This window comes from Chrysochloris asiatica, unplaced genomic scaffold, assembly GCF_000296735.1.
Source record: "Chrysochloris asiatica unplaced genomic scaffold, ChrAsi1.0 scaffold00317, whole genome shotgun sequence".
Lineage (NCBI taxonomy): Eukaryota > Metazoa > Chordata > Mammalia > Afrosoricida > Chrysochloridae > Chrysochloris > Chrysochloris asiatica.
The window spans coordinates 2,536,302-2,555,617 of NW_006408835.1; the positions used below are offsets into that span (position 1 = coordinate 2,536,302).

Sequence of the window (19,316 nt, forward strand, 5' to 3'; positions counted from 1 at the left end):
TCCCTGTGCTGAGATTTAATCTGTAGGCTTTCATGGTCATAACTGTGATTATGAGTATATACCCTGTTTTTTGATTTCTGTGAGTTCTTCCAGTAAAAAACACTGAATGCGAGGGTAGCCTTGGGCACAGCCAGTGAACTTTTAAGCACCTGCTACATACAGGACTATGAAAAAAGTACATAAACCTAGGTGTATGCTCTACAACCTTGGTGGTAGCTATGTGCCGTGGAGTCAGTTCTGAGCGATCTTGTATAGAGTTTCTGAGGTTGTAAATCATTCTGGAAGCAGAAAGCCTCATTTTTCTCCCATGGAACCACTGGTAGTTTTGAACCGCTGATCGTGATATTAGCAATCCGACTCATAAACACTACACTAAGGTGCACTTTGGTCAGGTATGAAAAAATTATTGAATAATTATATGGGATTAATAATATCATATAGACAAAGCAACTCTTAGAGAATTTGTAGTTATTTCATGAAAACCAGGGAACTTCACAAAATCTCCCAGAAAGAACCATATTCTTGACATCTATTTGAATTTGGTGAGTTTCCTCCCATCAGTGCTTGCCTAACAGAGCAGAATGAAAATACCACAGTATGTTCTTCACAGAGTCACTAAGTTTTGAACCTTTGGTGATTCATAAGTTTAGACCCACACTTTCATGTCAGAAACACTACTGTAGCTAAAAGAACACCTCAAACCTGTTTTCTAGCACTGAGGCTAAAGTCCTGTCCAAGCTATTGCTCTTCTGTTACTTCTAAGACTGGGGGGTTATTATATTATTATATTATATAATAACTGGGGGGTTATTATACTAATCTCATCTGTCACATACATCATAAGAATGCTGTTATTATGTTCCATGGAGTTGGTTCCGACTCATAGCGACTATATGAGCTTTGATTATCTGTCTGTTTTTTTTTTACATTTTATTACTAGTAATATCTACTGCATATGGTGTTGCAGCAAGCAATTGGATATTATCATTCTCACGTAAACCACCAAAGACAAAGACTGGATTTATAAAGATACTGATGTTGTTGTTGTTAAGTTGCCGTCAAGTTGGTTCTGACTCATAGTGACCTTGTAGTGGCTGCTAGGTTTGAACGGTAGCCTTGTAGTTACCAGTTCATTGCTTATCCTACAGCACTACACTAGGACACTAAAGATACTGATAAAAGGTAACAATAATGAAAACTATAGATAAATACCTGAACGAGGTATTCAACGTAAGTCAGAACTGACGTAACAAATGGAATTGTTGGAACAGAACCCTGTCGTAAGTTGAGATTGCCTGTATCTATGTGACTTTGTTAGATGTCAAAAAAAAAAAAAAGGATTGTGAGTAAGGCATTTGGTTTTGAATAAGAATTCTCATCATTATTTAAAATGTTTTTTGGCGTCTGGGAAGCCTGGGATCCCACAAAGGCTCTGTTCCTTTCTACTTGTGCCATCTAGATGAGGTATTAAGCAATTGATTACACAGTGTATCTGCTATCACTAGTTAGTGAAATTGCCGCAGACAGTATTCCTAATCAAGTCTGTGGTCTCCTGCATTATCAATTCTAGAGATTGTTAGTCTAATAGTCCTGAGTTCAAGTTACCTTGACAACTGTCAGGTTGAACTAGTGAAGCGATACCTAAGCTATATCCCGAGTCTTCTCAGAGCTTATATATATGTTCTTTACTCCCTTACATGGACTCCTTTGTCCATGTGGTTTTTGTTCCCTGATTTCTTCATAAGGCCTCCTCAAGCACACTTTCTGCTTTCTGTCACCCAACACCAAAAGGAGAGGCATTGAGAAAAACAACAGAAGCTAGCAGTCTGGTCAGTTCTAAAGATAAAACCTTTGGTTTGATTTAATGCGCTGGACTGCAAGGTTGGTTTGAACCACAAGGTTAGAGGTTCAAGCTCACTGGTCGCTCCACAGAAACCCTGCACAGGGTCACTATGAGCTGGAACCAACTTGATGACAGTTAACAACAACAATATGAGACAAGGGCATATCCATCCACGCTGACCTTGTACTCAGCAGCCCAACATGTAACCTACTCCACTACCATAATCCTGTCACGTCCATCATCGAAATCATAAACTAAAAGCTGACGCTGGTACACTAAACCATACTAGACAAACCTAACAAAAACTGTTTGTAAAATAAGTAGTGGTGACCAGTACCTTCATATTTTCTAATTATGCTTTTATAATTGTTCAAAGACAGATAGCTTTTTGGTGCCAGGACCGAGTTGAATAAGGAACTTTTTTTCTTATTGGTGGTCCACTTGGGTTAATTGTTCTACAACATTCTTGTATTGTGGTACACACCAGCATAGATCAGACAATTCCTTGGGTTCACAAGGCCAATGGTGAAACCTGTTCCACAATCCCGGTTTTCATCACCCACCACACTGCTCCTCCCCAATAGGACAGGGCTCACTATGCTGGTGGTGTCTCTTCACCTTCAACTAGGAGCTAAACGTGTGGAAGGCCCTTTGCACAGTATCCTCACTTACATGCAATTTCTAGGGAAACGCTGGTCCAAATGTCAAATAGCAAACCATTACAGAGACTCCTGAAAGTATCTCATCTGTGAGCGCAGAACTGTCTACTATTTAATGTTACATAGCTTAGTCTATAACTTATAAAAGCACATTAAGAATAAAACTAGAAATAATAGAATAAAACTGTGTATGAAAATATCAATACTTACAGGTAAGATCTGAAAGTTTTTTATCTTCTGGTGATGGCACAGTGTGAGTACAAATGCCTTTGGATTACTCTGGCTGTCACGGAGGAGAAAAAGCCTAGGGAATAAAAAAACAACAACAACCAATTTATTGCTAACAATTTTTAAATCTAGAATGATTTGTGTGGATGTGTGTCTATATGTATATATCCAGCTCTGGTCCAGTAGATGCTCACTCACTGTGATCCCATGTGTGTCAAAGTAGAACTGGACATAGGGTCTTCAAGGGCTGACTTTTTGAAAGCAGATCACCAGGACTTTATTCCGAGGCACCACGGGACACCCTTGAACCTCCAGTCTTTTTGGTAAACAACTGAGCACATAACCACTTGCACCAACCAACAACTAGGGCTATACTTCCTTGCTCTCTGATGAAAGGGGCTGGACGCATTGGTGCTTTAGTGGCAGCAGCACACTTGGTACCCAGACTGTGGGTTCTAAATGCCCTTATCCATTACAAGAAACCAAGCATCCTTGGAGAGACACAGCTGACCCTAGGCCATAGGGTAAATACAAGATGCAACTGGACCATTTTGTGCCAGGAAGCAGTAAAGAAGTATTCAAAGAATCAGGAAAATGTATCAAACGGCACACGGCACAACCTAGAGGGCTCCAAATTCAATACTAGCAGTGAAAAATGATAAGTAATGGCACACAAAAGCAATTCATAAATAATTAAGCAAATAAATCAATAGAGGAAAAGGCAAAGTTCTTCCTTAGAGCAGAATGCAGAAAAGCAAATACAGAAGGAATGACTTATTAGGAAATATTCACCATTTGGCAAAACTAATAAAATTTCCCATAGCAAAACTAATAAAGACCTTCAGTGGATGCTAAAACTAGCATGTTGTTGTTGTTAAGTGTTGTCAAGTCGGTTCTGACTCATAGCGACCCTGTACAGGGTTTCCGAGGAGCAGTTGGTGAGCTTGAAACGATTACCTTGCAGTTCAAACTGATTTTACAGTTCAGCAAATTAACCCACAGTGCCACACCAGGACCCCAAAACTAGCATATGAGAGTTTAATAAGAAACAATACCCACATAGACTCAAAGTATCTTCTATTGTTGTTGTTGTTATGTGCCGTGGAGTCGGTTCTGACTCATAGTGACTCTGTACAGGGTTGCCAAGGCTGCAAATCTTTACAGGAGCAGAAAGCCTCATCTTTCTCCCATGGAACAGCTGGTAGTTTCGAACTGCTGACAGTGAGATTAGCAGCCCGATTTGTAACCACTCTGCTTACCAGAGCTCCTTTGTTGTTGTTGTTATTAAGTGCCATTGAGTCGATCCTGACCCATAGCGACCCTGTGTAGGGTTTCCTAGGAGCAGCTGGTGAGCTTGAACCGCAAACCTTGCAGTTGAAATGGCTTTGCAGTCTGGCACATTAATCCACAGCACTACAACAGAGTTACTTTGTTGCTGTTGTTGCTATGTGCCGTGGAGTCGGTTCTGACTCATAGCGACCCTGCACAGGGTTTCCAAGGCTGTTAATCTTTACGGGAGCAGAATGCCTCATCTTTCTCCCGCAGAGCCACTAGTAGTTTCGAACTGCTGACCATGAGGTTGGCAACCCAATTCATAACCACTACGCTACCAGAGCTCCTTAGCGCTCCTTTAGTACTTACTAATTACAAAGGGGAAATCAGCAACATAGAGAAAGCTGATAGACACCTCCTTCATCTAGTACTCACATTCACACTGTCATTAGGAAGGAGACAAATGGTCATGTGGGCCTCCTGACATGATGCACCGAAGAAGATACCTGACCTTTCTTGGCAGCATTCTGCCAAAAGTGCTCTAACCTGATGCCAATCGTGAGGAGCCAGCCCAGACACACCTGAGGGTCATTCTACAAGAACTGGCCTGTATTCATAAACCATGCCAGGACTATGAAAGACAAGGAAAGATGGAGGGTCCAATGGTAGTACAGACACATGCTCCAGCACTCAGCTGTCAGTCTGTCCTACTGTGGAGGCCTGCATATCGTGATGCTGGGAGCTACTGGTATGCCACAGGTATTCCAAATCAGCAGGTTCACCCATGCTGGACAGCTTTCAGTGGAGCTTCAGGACTAAAGCAGACCTGAAGGAGGGAAAGGTGGGTCTACTTCGAAAAATTAGTCATTGGAAATCATACGAATAGCAGGCGAATACTATCTGATACAGTGCCGAAAGATGAGCCCCTCAGACTGGAAGGCACTCAAAATGTGACTGAGGAAGAGCTGCCTCCTCAAAACATTCATCAACAACATGGATGAATGAAAGCTTTCAGGACCTTCATTAGCTGATGTGGCATGATTCAGACAAAAGAAGAAAGAGCTGCAAACAGGAATCGGAAGGTTGAACATACGAAGTATAAAACCTGGAGGCTGAAAAACTGAAATGGAACACATAAACCATCAATATCCTAGGTAGGCATCAGTGAGCTAAAACTGGTATTGGCCATTTAGAATTGGAAAATCGTATAGTTTAATATAATGTAAATGAAAAACTGAAGAGGAATAGTTTCACATTCATTGTCAAAAAGAGCATTTCAAGATATATCTTAAAATATAATGCAGTCTGTGATAGGATAAAATACACAAACCTACAAGGAAGACCAGTCAACACCATTATTAACGCAAATTTACGTAGTAATTACTAAAGCCAATATTAAAGAAATTGAAGAATTCTACCAACTTCGCAGCCTGAAATTGATCAAACATGCAATTAAGGTGCATTGATAATTACTGGTGACTGGAATGCAGAAGGTTGAAACAAAGGAAGCACTGACTGATAATTGGAATGTATGAACTTGATGATAACAATGACACTGGAGATTGTATGACAGAATTTCCCAAGAGCAAGAACTTATTCATTACAAATACTTTTTTTCAATAAACTCAGCACTATCTACACAGACCTGCCATATGTAATATACAGGAATCAAACTGATTATATCTGTGAAAAGATACAATGGAGAAGCTCAGTATCTTCAGCCACAACAAGGCCAGAAGCCAAAATATGATCTTGAGTATATCTCACATGAATTTAGAGACCATCTCAAGAAGAGATTTGACGTGCTGAACATTAATGAATGAAGATCAGATGAGTTGTGGGATAACATCATGTAAAGTTATTAAAAAGGCAGGAAGAAAGTCCAAAATAGATGCCAGAAGAAATTCTGAAACTTATTCTAGAGAAGCTACAGTGAAAGGAAGAAATGACGAAGTAAAAGAGCTAAACAGAAGATTACAAAGGGCAGTTTGAGAACACCAAGTAAAGTATTAGAATGAAATGTACAAACACCTAGAGTTTAAAAAACCTAAAGAGAAGACCATACTGCCATTTCTCAAGCTAAAAGAATTGAAGAAAACATTCAGTCCTTGAATGACAATATTGAAGATTCTATAGCAAAATCAAATTCTCCAGCAGCTCCATGGGAGAAAGATGAGGCTACTTTGGTCCCGTAAACATTGATGGTATAGGAAACTGTTGATATGAGTTGATAAAAGTCAGACTTAATTCTACAGTACTGGGTTTAGTTTTGGCTTTTATGAGCAAAATATTGAACAATGCATGAAGCATCAAAAGAAGATGGAAAGAATATATAGAGTACTGTGCCAAAAAGAATTGCTCAACATTCCATCATTTAATGAGATAACATTATCAAGAATCGAAGGTACGGTACAATCTGCACTGAACGCATGGGTGAAAAACTAGTCTCCAAAAACTGATGGGATCTTAACTGGAACGTTCCAACAAACTGCCACAGCACTAGAAGCACTCACTCGTCTATGCCAAGAAATCTGCAAGACAGCTACCAGGCCAACTGACTGGAAGAGACCCTTATTTATGCTCGGTCCATAGAAAGGTGACTGAATAGAATATGGAAATGACATTAACAATCTCATGAAAATCATACAAGTAAAATTTTGCTGAAGAGAATTCAAAAATGGTTGTAGCAGTACATTGATACAGAGCTGTCAGAAATCCCAGTCAGAGTCAGAAGAAGATGAAGAATGAAGAATATTGTTGCTAATATCAGATGGATCTTGGCTGAAGGCAGAAAATACCATAAAGATGGTTACTGTGTTTTACTGATTATGCAAAGGCATCAGCCTGTGTTGACCATAATAAATGATGGCTAACATTGTGAATACTGGGAATTTCAGAATTCTTAATTGTGCTCACACAGAACCTGTACAGCAGCCAAGAGTCATTCAAACAGAACAATGCATGGTTTACCATTAGGAAAGCTGGGCACCAGGGTTGTAATCTTTCACCATAGTTATTCAATCTGTATGCTGAGCAAATAATTCAAGAAGCTGGACTATATGAAGAAGAACACAGCATCAGAATCGGGAGAAGATTCAGTAACAAACCCGTGATATGCAAATGACACAACCTTGCTTGCAGAATGCGAAGAGGACTTGAAGCACTTAGCTGATGAAGATCAAACATACAGCCTGCAGTATGGATTACAATTCAATGTAAAGTAAACAAAATTCTCTACAATTAGACCAATAGACAAAGGCATGATAAATGGAGAAACAATTGAAGCTGTCAAGGATTTCATTTTACTTGGATCTACAATCAATGCTCATGGAAGCAGCAGTCAAACCTACTGCAAAAGACAGCTTTAAACTGCAAAGACATGCTCCTGAACCAAGCCATGGTGTTTTCAATTGCCTCATATATGCAATATGAATAAGGAAAGTTAGAGAATTGATGTTAGTGAAAAATATTAATATTACCATCAACTGCCTGAAGAATGAACAATGTCTTGGAAGAAGTACAGCCAGAATTCTCCTTAAAAGTGAAGACAGCTAGAGTTCATCTCATGTACAATGGACATACTGTTAGCAGGGACCAGTCCCTGGAGGACATCATGCTCGGCAAAGCATAGAGAGTGTCCACAAAACAGAAGACGACCTCCACTGTGATGGACTGATGGTGATTGCAACAATGAGCTCAAATATAACTGTGAAGATTATATACCCAGCGTTGTGTTCTGTTATACACAGGGCTGCTATGAGTTGGAACCAACTTGATGGCACCTAACAAAAACAGAGACATGCTGAACTCGGACAGCATTTAAAATGAAGACATTTGTCCTCCTTTTTCTATAAAAGATGTAATTAGCATAAGTGGTAAAATTCAAGTAAGTCTGTAGACTAAATAATAGAGCTGCATCAATGCCAATTTCCTGACTTTTATAATTGTTGATGATTGCTGGTAAGATAGAATTTTCCCACAAATCTTTTGAAGCCCCTTGTATATTAGGAAATGAAGAAAAATGAAGTCCTAATGTTCTAATCTAAATAGCAAAAAAAGAAATGGCCTAAGAAAAAACATACTTTAAAGGTATGAGAACAACCTTCAGTAATCAGCTAAACCATCCGTTTTCCTAAACTTTCCGGACTCTACAACGCTTTTCACAGTATTTCACAGGAGCCATGTCCTGAGAACACACTAGAGTGGAGTTTCATGCTGAGCACAGTGGTAAGAAGGATGGGTCCTGTTGTAGCGTGTGCTCCACAGTACAAAAGAGGCCAAGAGCAAAAGAAGGTCTAGTTCTTCTTCTCCACAGAGCTGCCTGCCAGGCCATGGTCTTCCTTCTCAAAGATAGTTTTCTTTCCTCAAAATAGTATCATTCCAAATACATAATCATTACTAGAAGGAATCAAGAATATTATCTCAGAAAGTTCCAGTATTGTAGTGGTTAAAGTGCTTGACGGTTAACCAAAAGGCCAGGGGTTCGAACTTACCAGCTGACCTGAAACATGGGGCAGTTATACTTTGTTATGAGCTGGAAATGACTTGATGTCAGTGTGTTTGCTTTTTTTTCTCTCTATGGAGTAACTGGGTGGTACAAATGGTAAACACACACTGTTTCAAATGGAAAGGTTAAATCCACCTAAAGGTGCTCAAAAGGAAAGTATAGAAGTTTTCTTCCAAAATAAGAATCACTAAAACCCTATAGAGCACAGTTCTACGCTGACACACATGGAGTTACCATGAGTCACAGTAGATTCAACGGCAACCTTTTTTTTTTTTTTTTTCCCCTGAATCTGTTTCCTTAACTGCTTTGTGCTTCTGGAGATATGAGCTATCTGAGTGTGAATGTGGTTTGTTATCTGAGTGTGAATGTGGTTTGTACCTGGTTATCAGAGGATGGGCACCCTAACAGATAGGAGATACCACTCTAGGTGTGTCGCAGTTTTAAGACTTGATCTCCAAGAAACTCGGAGGCTGCCCCAAAGGCTTGGGATTTATATAGCTCCTGAAGATGGCAGAAACAGTTACTAATGTTGGGTGGTCTCATGTAGGAATAACAATAGTGTGGCTTATAAATCAGTAAGAATCCTGGACATGACACTTACTAGCCTCACGCTCATGGGCAACTTGCCTTCTCAGTCTGACGTCCTCATCTCTCTTGCAGGGTAGGGTCAGTGGAAGGTTCAGGCTCATGTATATATCAGTATTTTGCACTGTACCAGCTGCCTTCAAGTCAATTCCAACTCCTATTGACTCTGTGAGATAGAGTTGAACAGCTCCTTCTGGTTTCTAAGCCTAGAAATCTTTGTGGAAGCAGACAGCTGCATCCTTTGTTGTTGCTAAGTGCCTTTAACTCGGTTTCGACTCATAGTTACCTTGTACAGGGTTTCCGAGGAGCAGCTGGTGAGTTTGAACCACCGACCTTGTGTTTCAAACCGACCTTGCATTTGAGTGCTTATCCTACAGCGCCACACCAGAACTCCTTTTGCATTATTTTGTTGTTGTTAAATGCCATATTCAATACATGCTAGCTTGAAAGAATCATAATCTCAATGTGAAAACTGTTGTTAAGTGCTGTTAAGTCTGTTCCAACTCAGAGCAGCCCTGCTAAGTGTTCCTGCAGCTGTACATCTTTGTGTAAACTGAAAGTCTCTTCTCTCTTGTGGAGTGGCTAGTGGTGGGCTTGAAGTCCTGATCTTGTGGCTCATGGTCCAGTGCTTACCACACAGTCACTGCACTTAGCAAACCGTGCCGCTGTTGAGTCAGTTCCAACTCATAGTGACCACATGCACAACAGAAGGAAACATTGCCCAGTCCTGTGCCATCCTCCCAATTATTGTTATTCTCTGAGCCCACTGCTGCTGCCACTGAACCAATCAAGCTCATTGGAGGGCTTCCTCTTTTTTGCTGACCCTTCACTTTACCAAGCATGATGTTCTTCTCCAGTATGAGAGATGAGGTCTCACCATCCCGGCTTCTAAGGAGCATTCTAGGTGTACTGCTTCCAACACAGATTTGTTTGTTCTTCTGGCAGTACACGGTACTTTTCATATTCTTTTCCAAAACCGTAACTCAAATGTATCAACTCTTCTGTAGTCTTCCTTATTCATTGTTCAATTTTCACATGCATATGAGGCTACTGAAAATACCACGGCCTAGTCCTCAAACAGATTATCTTTGCTCCTGAACACTTTAACGAGGTCTTCTCTAACAGATTTGCCTAATGCAATAAGTTGCTTGATTTCTTGACTGTGTCTGCCCTAAGTGTTGATGGCGGAGCCAAGAAAAATGAAGTTTTGGTAACTTTTGGCAACTTTGATCTTTTCTCCATTTATCATGCTGCTATTTATTGGTCCTGTTGTGACAATTTTTGTTTTCTTTACATCAAGATGCAATCCATACTGAAGACTGTAGTCTTTGGTCTACACCAGTAAGTATTTTAAGTCCTCTTCACTTTCAGCAAGCAAGGTTGTATCATCTGCCTATTACAGGTTGTTAATGAATCTTCCTTTGATCCTGATGCCACATTCTTCTTCATATAATCTAGCTTCTCAGATTAAGTGTTTGGAATATAGACAGAATAAGTACAGTGAGAGAACAGAGCCCTGGCATGCACCTTCCCAGATTTTAAACCATTCAGTAACCCCTTTTCATGTTTGAGCGACTGGGCTCTCGATCTAGGTATAGGTTTCTTGTGAGCAAAATGAAGTGTTCTGGAATACCAATTCTTTGCAACGTTATCCATACCTTGTCATAATTCACAGTCAAAAGCCTCTGCATAGCCAATTAAAACATAAGTAAACATCTTTTTGATACTCTATTTTCAGCCAAGAGTCAGCAATGATGTTCCTCATTCCATGTCCTTTTCTGAAATCCAGCTTGAATTTCTGGCTGTTCCAGATTAATGTAGTGTTGCAGCTCTTTTTGAATTATCTTTAGCAAAAGTTTACTTGCATGTGATATTAATGATATTGTTCGATGATTTCCGTATTCTGTTGGATCTCCTCTCTCTGGAATGGGCACAAAATCTCTTCCAATTGGTTGGCCAGGTAACGGTCTTCGAAATTTCTTAGCATAAATGAAGCCTCCAGGGCTTCATCAGTTTGTTGAAAGATTTCAATTTGTAGTCCATCAATTCCCGATGCTTTATTGCTCACCAATGCCTTCAGTTCAGCTTGGAGTTCTTCCTTGAGTAACAGCAGTTCTTAATGATCTGCTGCTGCTGCTGCTATGTGCTGTGGAGTCGGTTCCGACTCATAATGACCCTGTACAGGGTTTCCAAGGCTGTAAATCTTTACGGGAGCAGAAAGCCTCATCTTTCTCCTGATAATGATACGCAGACAGTCATTAACTTTTTTTGAAACTATTTTTATTGTGAATTGAGTCTACTGAAAATAGGGCCATTAAGATAAGTTCCATTCCAGACCTGACGGGAGGCCAAGGGCCAGAGTCTTAGTTTTCTTAAGTCTCTTTCTGACCAGTAAACTTGGTCTTATTTTTATAATTTTCAGTTTTGTTCCACATCTTCTCCCATTTTATCTGACAGCTTCTAACGTGATCCCTTCCAGAGAAGCCGGTAGTGGTAGCTGGGCACGATCTAGTTCTTCTGCTCTCAGAGTCATGGAGACTGATGTTCACGTGTCCCATAAGTCCATTGGACTAAGTGATTCCAAGCACCTTCAATTTCCAATAGTCTTCTTTCTTCTGCATATGAATAGACTAATAGTTGCATCTTAGATGACCACTCATGAACTTTTAAGATTCCAGTCGCTACTCACCAAAGTAGGATACAGAACACTGTCTTTGTGGACTATGCTACTCCAGTTGACCATAACGTCCATTAATTTTTAAGAGAATGACAATAACTGAGGAATAAGGCCAAGGGAACAGCTAAGAAGGCAAGGGAATGCTCTCCAGCCAAAACAGTCCATCAAGGATGAAAGAAAGTTCTCCTTACTGATTTTAGACCACAAAACTTAGCAATCTCACTACTATTTATTCAAGAGACAAAAATGCTATGACCAGAGCAGATATATGGACACCTATGTTCATGGAAGCAGCAGTCAAGAAATCAAATGATGTATTACATTAGGCAAATCTGTTGCATAAGAAAAGATGTCAGCTTGAGGACTAAGGTGCGCCTGACCCAAGCCATGGCATTTTCAATAACCTCATATGCATGCGAAAGCTGGACAGTGAATAAGGAAGACCGTAGAAGAATTGATGCTTTTGAGTTATGGTGTTGGAGAATACTGAAAGTGCCATGGGCTGCCAAAAGAACCAACAGATCTGTGTTGGAAGAAGTGAAGCCAGAGTGCTCCTTGGAGGCCAAGATGGCCAAACTTTGCATCTTATACTTCGGACATATTGTCAGGAGGGACCAGTCACTGGAGTAGGATATCATGTTTGGTAAGATGGAGAAACACAGAAAAAGAGGAAGACCCCCAACAAGATGGATTGGCCAAGCGGCAGCATCGATGGATTCAAACTTGCCAACAATAGTGAGGCTGGCCCTGGATCGGGCAGTGTTTTGTTCTGCTGTGCATAAGGTCGCTATGAGTTGGTGCCGACTCAATGGCACCTAACAACAACAATGTTCACCACAGTACTGTTCACAATAGCAAAAAGACAGAAAAACACTAAATGTCCATCACTGGATGAATGGATCACCAAACTACATTATACAATGAAATACTTTGAAAAAGTTAAAGAAGAAAGAAGAATCAGAGAAACATCTCTCAAGATGGATCATTTATGCTGAGTGAAGTAAATCACTCACAGAAAGACAAAAGTTGTATGAGTCCACTATTATAGAAAGTCAGAAAGCATACAGAAAAAGATAACAAACAATTCATGTAGATTGATGATTACACTGAATGTAAATAAATTAAATGTACCAGTTAAGAGACATTGATAAACTGGAGACAGCCTAAAAGCCCATCAACAGAAGAATGGTTAAGCACAATTTGGTATATACACACAATGGAATACTACAAAATGTTGAATAATGACAAATCTATGAAACACTTCACAACATGGTTGAACCTTCAGGACATAATGAAATTAGTTAATCACAAAAGAACAAATATTGTAGGAGACCAATGCTGTAAACAGTTAATAAAAAGTTTTCTTGAAAAAAGAAAACAATCTATGATGATTATGGGTGGAGAGAAAATTATTCATGGGCTTGAGAATAGACACATGTTACCGTGGGCGACAGGGCAGGCAATATACAACAAGAGGGAGGTTAGCAGAGGAAAGATGAAGGTAGTGGGAGACACTGGGAGGTGTAATATGTAAAGTGACTAGAGGTAAATGCCGTTAATTATTGATACATGGAGGGGATTGCAATCACGTAATGAAGCAAAGTCTATGATATGCGGAATGTAAAACTGATGATCTGCTCTGTAAACCTTCATTCAATTCACAAGAAAAAGTTATAGAAATGGTTGAATTGGCGTTCTGCTGTGTATGTTCTCAACAAACACACAAAAAATAAATCATTAACGTTTATCCAAGGATAATGTTTAGAAGTTAGAATTGAAGAAGGAATGGGAAGAAGCAACACAGGAGGAAGTGGGATGAGTGATGTAACACTGAGGGAACTGTGGTCATAGAGATGAAACAAAATGTTTATGAACTATCTGTCTGCTTTGTAAATCTTCACCTATATTCACATTAAGAGTTGAAAAAAATACATAAAATAAACCATGGAAGGCTCTTAGAACTGTACCTGGCACATTGTAGGTATTCTCTAAGGCATGGTCAAGTTCACAACCTGGCTTAATAAATAAAGTTTTATTGGAACCAAAAAAAAGCAAGCAAGCAAGCTTTTCCTAAATGCACATGGCCCCATGGGTACCTCCCTGGCTATCTGACACGTCTGCCTCTCAGGGAGTTAGAAGTCATGGTCACTACCTGGGGATTCAGTGTCAAGTGAAGCCCACTATGGACCCTTCCCTTCACTGCAGTATGGTTTCAGCGCTGGTGAGCTAATGGCTTTCTGGGAATTAATGCTAGAGACGATACGTTTAACACCAATACCACTAGAATGTTTAGAGGCTCACTATTAACACAGCTTCAGGTTGTGAACCAAAAAAAACCCTCAAAAATGACACTGCAAGAAATTTCAAATGTTAGCCCTTTGCCTATTAGGCCTGCTAAACATTTGTGAGGAGAAACCATTTGTGTGTGTGTGTATTCTTAAAATACTTAGGAGGAGTCATGGAGTCCTGGTGTGGCACTGTGGGCTAATGTGCTGGACAGCAAAGTCATCTGAACCACAAGGTTGGTGGTTCAAGCTTACCAGTCGCTCCTTGGAAGCCCTATATAGGTCGCTATGGGTCGGAATCGACTCGATGGCACTTAACAACAAGGAGGAGTCGTTGCTAATGCTTTAAAAAGGACTGCTATGTGATAAAGGTGGCATCTTAAACAAGTTATTTTAAGATAATTTTATAACAATGTGAAAAGCAAAATAAAATTAGATTCACTCTTTATACACCACACCAAAATTAAGCCATTCCAAATATACTAGAGAGCTAAACAAATAAAGAAAAACAGTCAAAAAGAAACAAAGCAAGGCAGTATTATGAATGAGCTAGAAACGCTAGATAAAAAGATGAACGGACTCCTTTATTATCTAGAAATGGGAAAAAACTTACAGGACTACTATTCAAAAATCCAGAAGGGTAAGGGGTAGAGATGACATATGTAACCGCATAAAACTTATAAAAGCAGATGTGGTCATAACCCAAAGCAACCACCATTAGTAGAGTCAAAACAGGAATGACAAAATGGGCAACAAGATATGAAGAGTTCAGACCTGTGCAATGAGAAAGAATTAAAAGGAGTTCTTCATTAAACCTATGGGAAGAAGAGGTCATCCCCTTCCTAACGGGTCATCTGCCTACCTATTCCTTTGAAGAGCAAGGAAGTCACTTTGAGAAATGTCTGCTGGAACTACCATGTGTTTCAGCTCCTCTGGAGGATAATCTGGTCATATCTTACAATACTAGATGTGCACTTGTCTTTTCTCTCTTCTCTGAGCTCACCAGCATAAACACAAAATGATGTAGCAGCTTTTCGTATCACACAAATCTGGAAAATTCCAAATGGCCCTCAATGGGGATTGGTTGAAGAAGAAACGAGGAAGAACTCCATGTAATGCTATGGAGCACTAACTAGGACACAGCAATGAGATGATGAGGCAGGACTGGGGGGGAATGTTTTGCTCTGTTGTACACAGGACTGCTATGAGTCAGAACTAACTCAATGGCACCTACCAACAAGAACAACAATCTGTTTTTGGAGTTTCTGGGAGGTGCAAATAGTTAACATGCTATGCTGCTAACTGAAAGGTTGGAGGTTCGAGTCTATCCAGAGGCACCTTGAAAACCAGGCCTTGCTATCTACTTAAAAAAAATCAGCTATTGAAAACCACACAGGATCGTCAAGCGTCAGAATCAACTCAATAACAACTGAAATGGTGAAGGAGACTATTATATATTAATGTTGGTGTTGTTGTTAAGTGAGGTCGCATTGGTTCTCACTCATAGCAACCCTGCACGGGTTTCTGAGGAGTGGCTGCTCAGTCTGAACCACTCACCTTGTGCTTCAAACCGATCTTGAGGTCAAGTGCTTAAACTATGGTGCCATACCAGGACTCTGTTATATAGTAACAGAGGCAATTACATATTAAAGGAGCTCTGATAACACAGTGGTTCTGAGTTGGGCTGATAACCTCAAGGTCAGCAGTTCGAAAACACCAGCTGTTCCACGGGACAAAGATGACACTTTCTGCTGCGTCCATAAAGATTTACAGCCTTGGAAACTCTATACAGGGCCACTGTGATTCAGAACCGACTCCACAGCACAGAATCAAGCATCAAATCAGTTGTAATTAATGGAATCCTGGTATGGCACTGTAGGATAAGCACTCAACTGCAACGTCGGTTTGAACCACAAGGCCAGTGGTTCAAATCCACCAGCCACCCCTTGGAAGCCCTATACAGGGTTGCTATGAGTCAGAATTGACTCAAAGGTACTTAACAATGACAATTATGCATTAACAGATGTATCAACCAAACGCAAGTTGTAGAACTTAACCTTTAAACAGGCTAAATATAAAGAACACTTTTTTATATGTATGTGGTCACAACTGGGGACATTTGAATGAAAATTTAGTCATTAAAGAATTCTTGTTTGTTTTGTTAAATGTGGCAATGACATTATGGTTTGTGCACAAAATGTCCACAGCACATAACCACAACCATAGCATCATACTATAGTCTTGGTGTGGTGCTTTGCGATAAGCACCGGACACTTTAAACCCACCATCTGCTCCTTGGAAACCCTATAGAGAGTCGCTGTGAGTGTGAAATGACTAGAAAGCACTTAACAACAACAACAAACAGCACAGACACTTCTGAGTCCTGGTGTGGTGCTGACAGAAAAGCACTGGATTGATAACCACAAGTTCAGCAGTTCAAACCCAGCAGCTACTCTCAGAAACCCTTTACAGGGTTGCTATGAATCAGAATCAACTTGGTGGCACATAATAACATAGCAACATAGATACTTCTGGTGCCCTGGTGGTGTAGTGGGCTACGCATTGGGTTGCTAACCACAGGTTCAGCAGTTCAAATCCACTAGCTGCTCCTATAAAGACAGTGTAATGTTTTCCAGCAAAATTCTTATAGGACTTGGAAACCAAAACAATCTGTTTTTGGAGTTGTTGGGAGGTGCAAATGCTTGCTGCTAACTGAAATTACGGCTAGTAGCCGTAACTGACTTACGGGCATTGACATGATTTTGTTGTTCTCACCTATGCAACACATCTGTACCTTCCCTTATAACTATATGCCGGTACCCATCCCCTCTATTAGGATAAGTACAAAGGATTGCTATCAGTGTTCCAGTTCCTACATGCATAGGCATATTCAAACAAAACATGTTTAAACATGTCTCTGTTTCAGTGAATGGCTACAGGCAAGTTCTCTAAATAATTGAGGAGGTTTCAAACAGTTTGTGAAAAAATTCCGTTTTTCCTTGACCTTTCTGAAGCCTTCTCACATATGTGTCTTAGTCTTGAGAGGATGCCTTCAGACAAAAGGTCCAATGCAGAGAGCGCATTCCAAGGGGATCTACTGGGCCAGTGACATTCAAGGCAGAGAGGTCAGCCAGCCCAGAAGCCTATGGCAATTGTCTTCTGGGATTCTAAATAATCTGGACAGATTTTCTTGAAAGACAGGAAAATCATAAGGCTTATTAGGAAGAAATTTTAAGGAAACTGAAAAACTGAATCGGTCAGAAATAGGCCAGGGAAGTTACATCGTAGAAATTATTTCCATCATGACATTGTTGTAAAGTGCTGTCGAGTCGGTTCCGACTCATAGCAACCTTGTATAGGGTTTCCGAGGAGCGGCTGGTGAGCTTGAACTGTCAACCTTGCAGTTCAAACGGCTTTGCAGTCTGGTGCATTAACCCACTGCACAAGATCATGACATAGCACCTGTTTATTCTTTGAGGGCAACAAGGGTGATCCCATTAGAATTTTGCTGGAAAACATTACACCATACACCCTACAGTACTAATCTTGCCCTTCGGACTTCTTGTTTCCAAAACTGAGGGGCTCAACTTCTGGCACTAGACCAGATGATGTTTCACTGTTTCAGTAGGAGACCGCCAAGGTCCTCCTTCCTAGTCTGTCTAAACCTGGAAGCTCTGCTGAAACCTACCCATCAGGGGTGACCCTGCTGATATCTGAAATACTGGTGGCATAACTTCCAGCATCACAGCAACACACACGCACCACGGTTTGACAAACTGATGGACAAGTGGTGGATTTATTCACTAGTGCTTTAATGTCTCCGATATTCTGGCATGTAATATTTGGATATTTTAATTGCTATGTTTGAGCCCACTGTTGCGGCCACTGTATCAACCCATCCCGTTAAGGGTCTTTCTCTTTTTTTCCTTTACATTCTAACTTAGAAAGCATAATGTACCTCTCCAGGAACTGGTCCCTCCTGATTATATGTCCCAAGTATGTGAGACCAAGTCTGGCCATCATGATTTCTAAGGAGCCCTTCGCTTTACTACTTCCAAGACAGATTTGTTTGTTCTCTGGCAGTTCATGGCATATTAAAATGTTTTCACCAGTACCATAATTGAGAACTCAGAATTACACCCAGCCATTGGCAGATTTGCCCAATGTAGTATGTCATTTTATTTTTTAATGTTTTATTCTCAATTATGTGATTTACACAGCAGAACATTAGTTTTACATTCATCCTATCGTATATTGTTTCATTGCCATGGTTACAATCCCTTCTGTGCATCATCAACCAACCAAAGGGTATACCCTATAAGCCTGCCCCGGGTCGTCAGCACACAGCCCCTCTCCCTCTCTGGGACTAAAGTCTCCAGCTGCTCCATCTCTCCACGTCATCGTCTCTGCCTCCATCTCAGGCATCACTGCTTCTCTGGGTAGGGTCCTGCTCTCCGCTCTTCTCCCTTGACTGCAAGGGACCTCCATTCCTAGACTGCAAAGTTAATCACTCCCCTCCTTGCTACAAAATGTCTACTTTTACATTTCCAACCTTCACAATCAGTCCTGATAATAATTATTCACCATTGTATCACAAGAGACCTATCTGCATTTCCTATCATTAGCCCCGCCCAGACAGATTGGATACTACTCAGTGGAGATTCTACCTTCCTCCACATCCTCTGCATCTATGTTCCCTCTTGAAAGCTTGTAAGCCAGTCACTTCTTGCCTTTGTTGTCAATTTATTTTTTGACTGCTGCTTCCATGGGTGTTGACTGTGGATCAAAGTAAAATAAAAACTTTGTCAACTTCAGTATTTTCTGTTTATCATGATGTTGTCCACAGACGGTGAGGTGCAGATATGAGTTCCTAATGCAACTGCACAAGTCTATGCATCTATCATTGAACCAACCCCAGACTGTTTTGATTAAAATGGCTGCAAAGTACGCTTTGATATTGGGGACTATACGGCCTCTTGCTTTGTTCTTTTCCTTCAATATTGCTTTAGCTATTCAGGGTTTCTTTCCTTTCCATATTAAGTGGCTCCTTAGTTTCTCAATTTCAGTAAAAAACATTGTTGGGATTTTTATTTGGATTCTAGTGCATAAAGATACCTTTAGGTAGAATTGACATTTTTATTATATTAAGGCTTACAATGAGCTGGGGATACATTTCCACTTTTAGAATTACCTTTTAATCTGTTGTTTTTGTTAAATGCTGTCGAGTCTGTTCTGACCTGTGGTGTTTTATTATTTTCAT

At 40.3% G+C, this 19,316-nt stretch overlaps 1 protein-coding gene across 2 annotated transcripts in view; it reads right to left on the reverse strand.

Annotated features, from left to right (window-relative positions):
* The window catches only part of GRB10 (growth factor receptor-bound protein 10), a 184,188-nt gene that overhangs the window by 1,411 nt on the left and 163,461 nt on the right, over nucleotides 1–19,316 (reverse strand). For both annotated transcript variants that reach the window (XM_006875287.1, XM_006875286.1), the window contains one exon: nucleotides 2,713–2,806. In XM_006875287.1, the coding sequence (XP_006875349.1) occupies nucleotides 2,713–2,806 (94 nt within the window). The remainder of the gene's footprint in view (nucleotides 1–2,712; nucleotides 2,807–19,316) is intronic.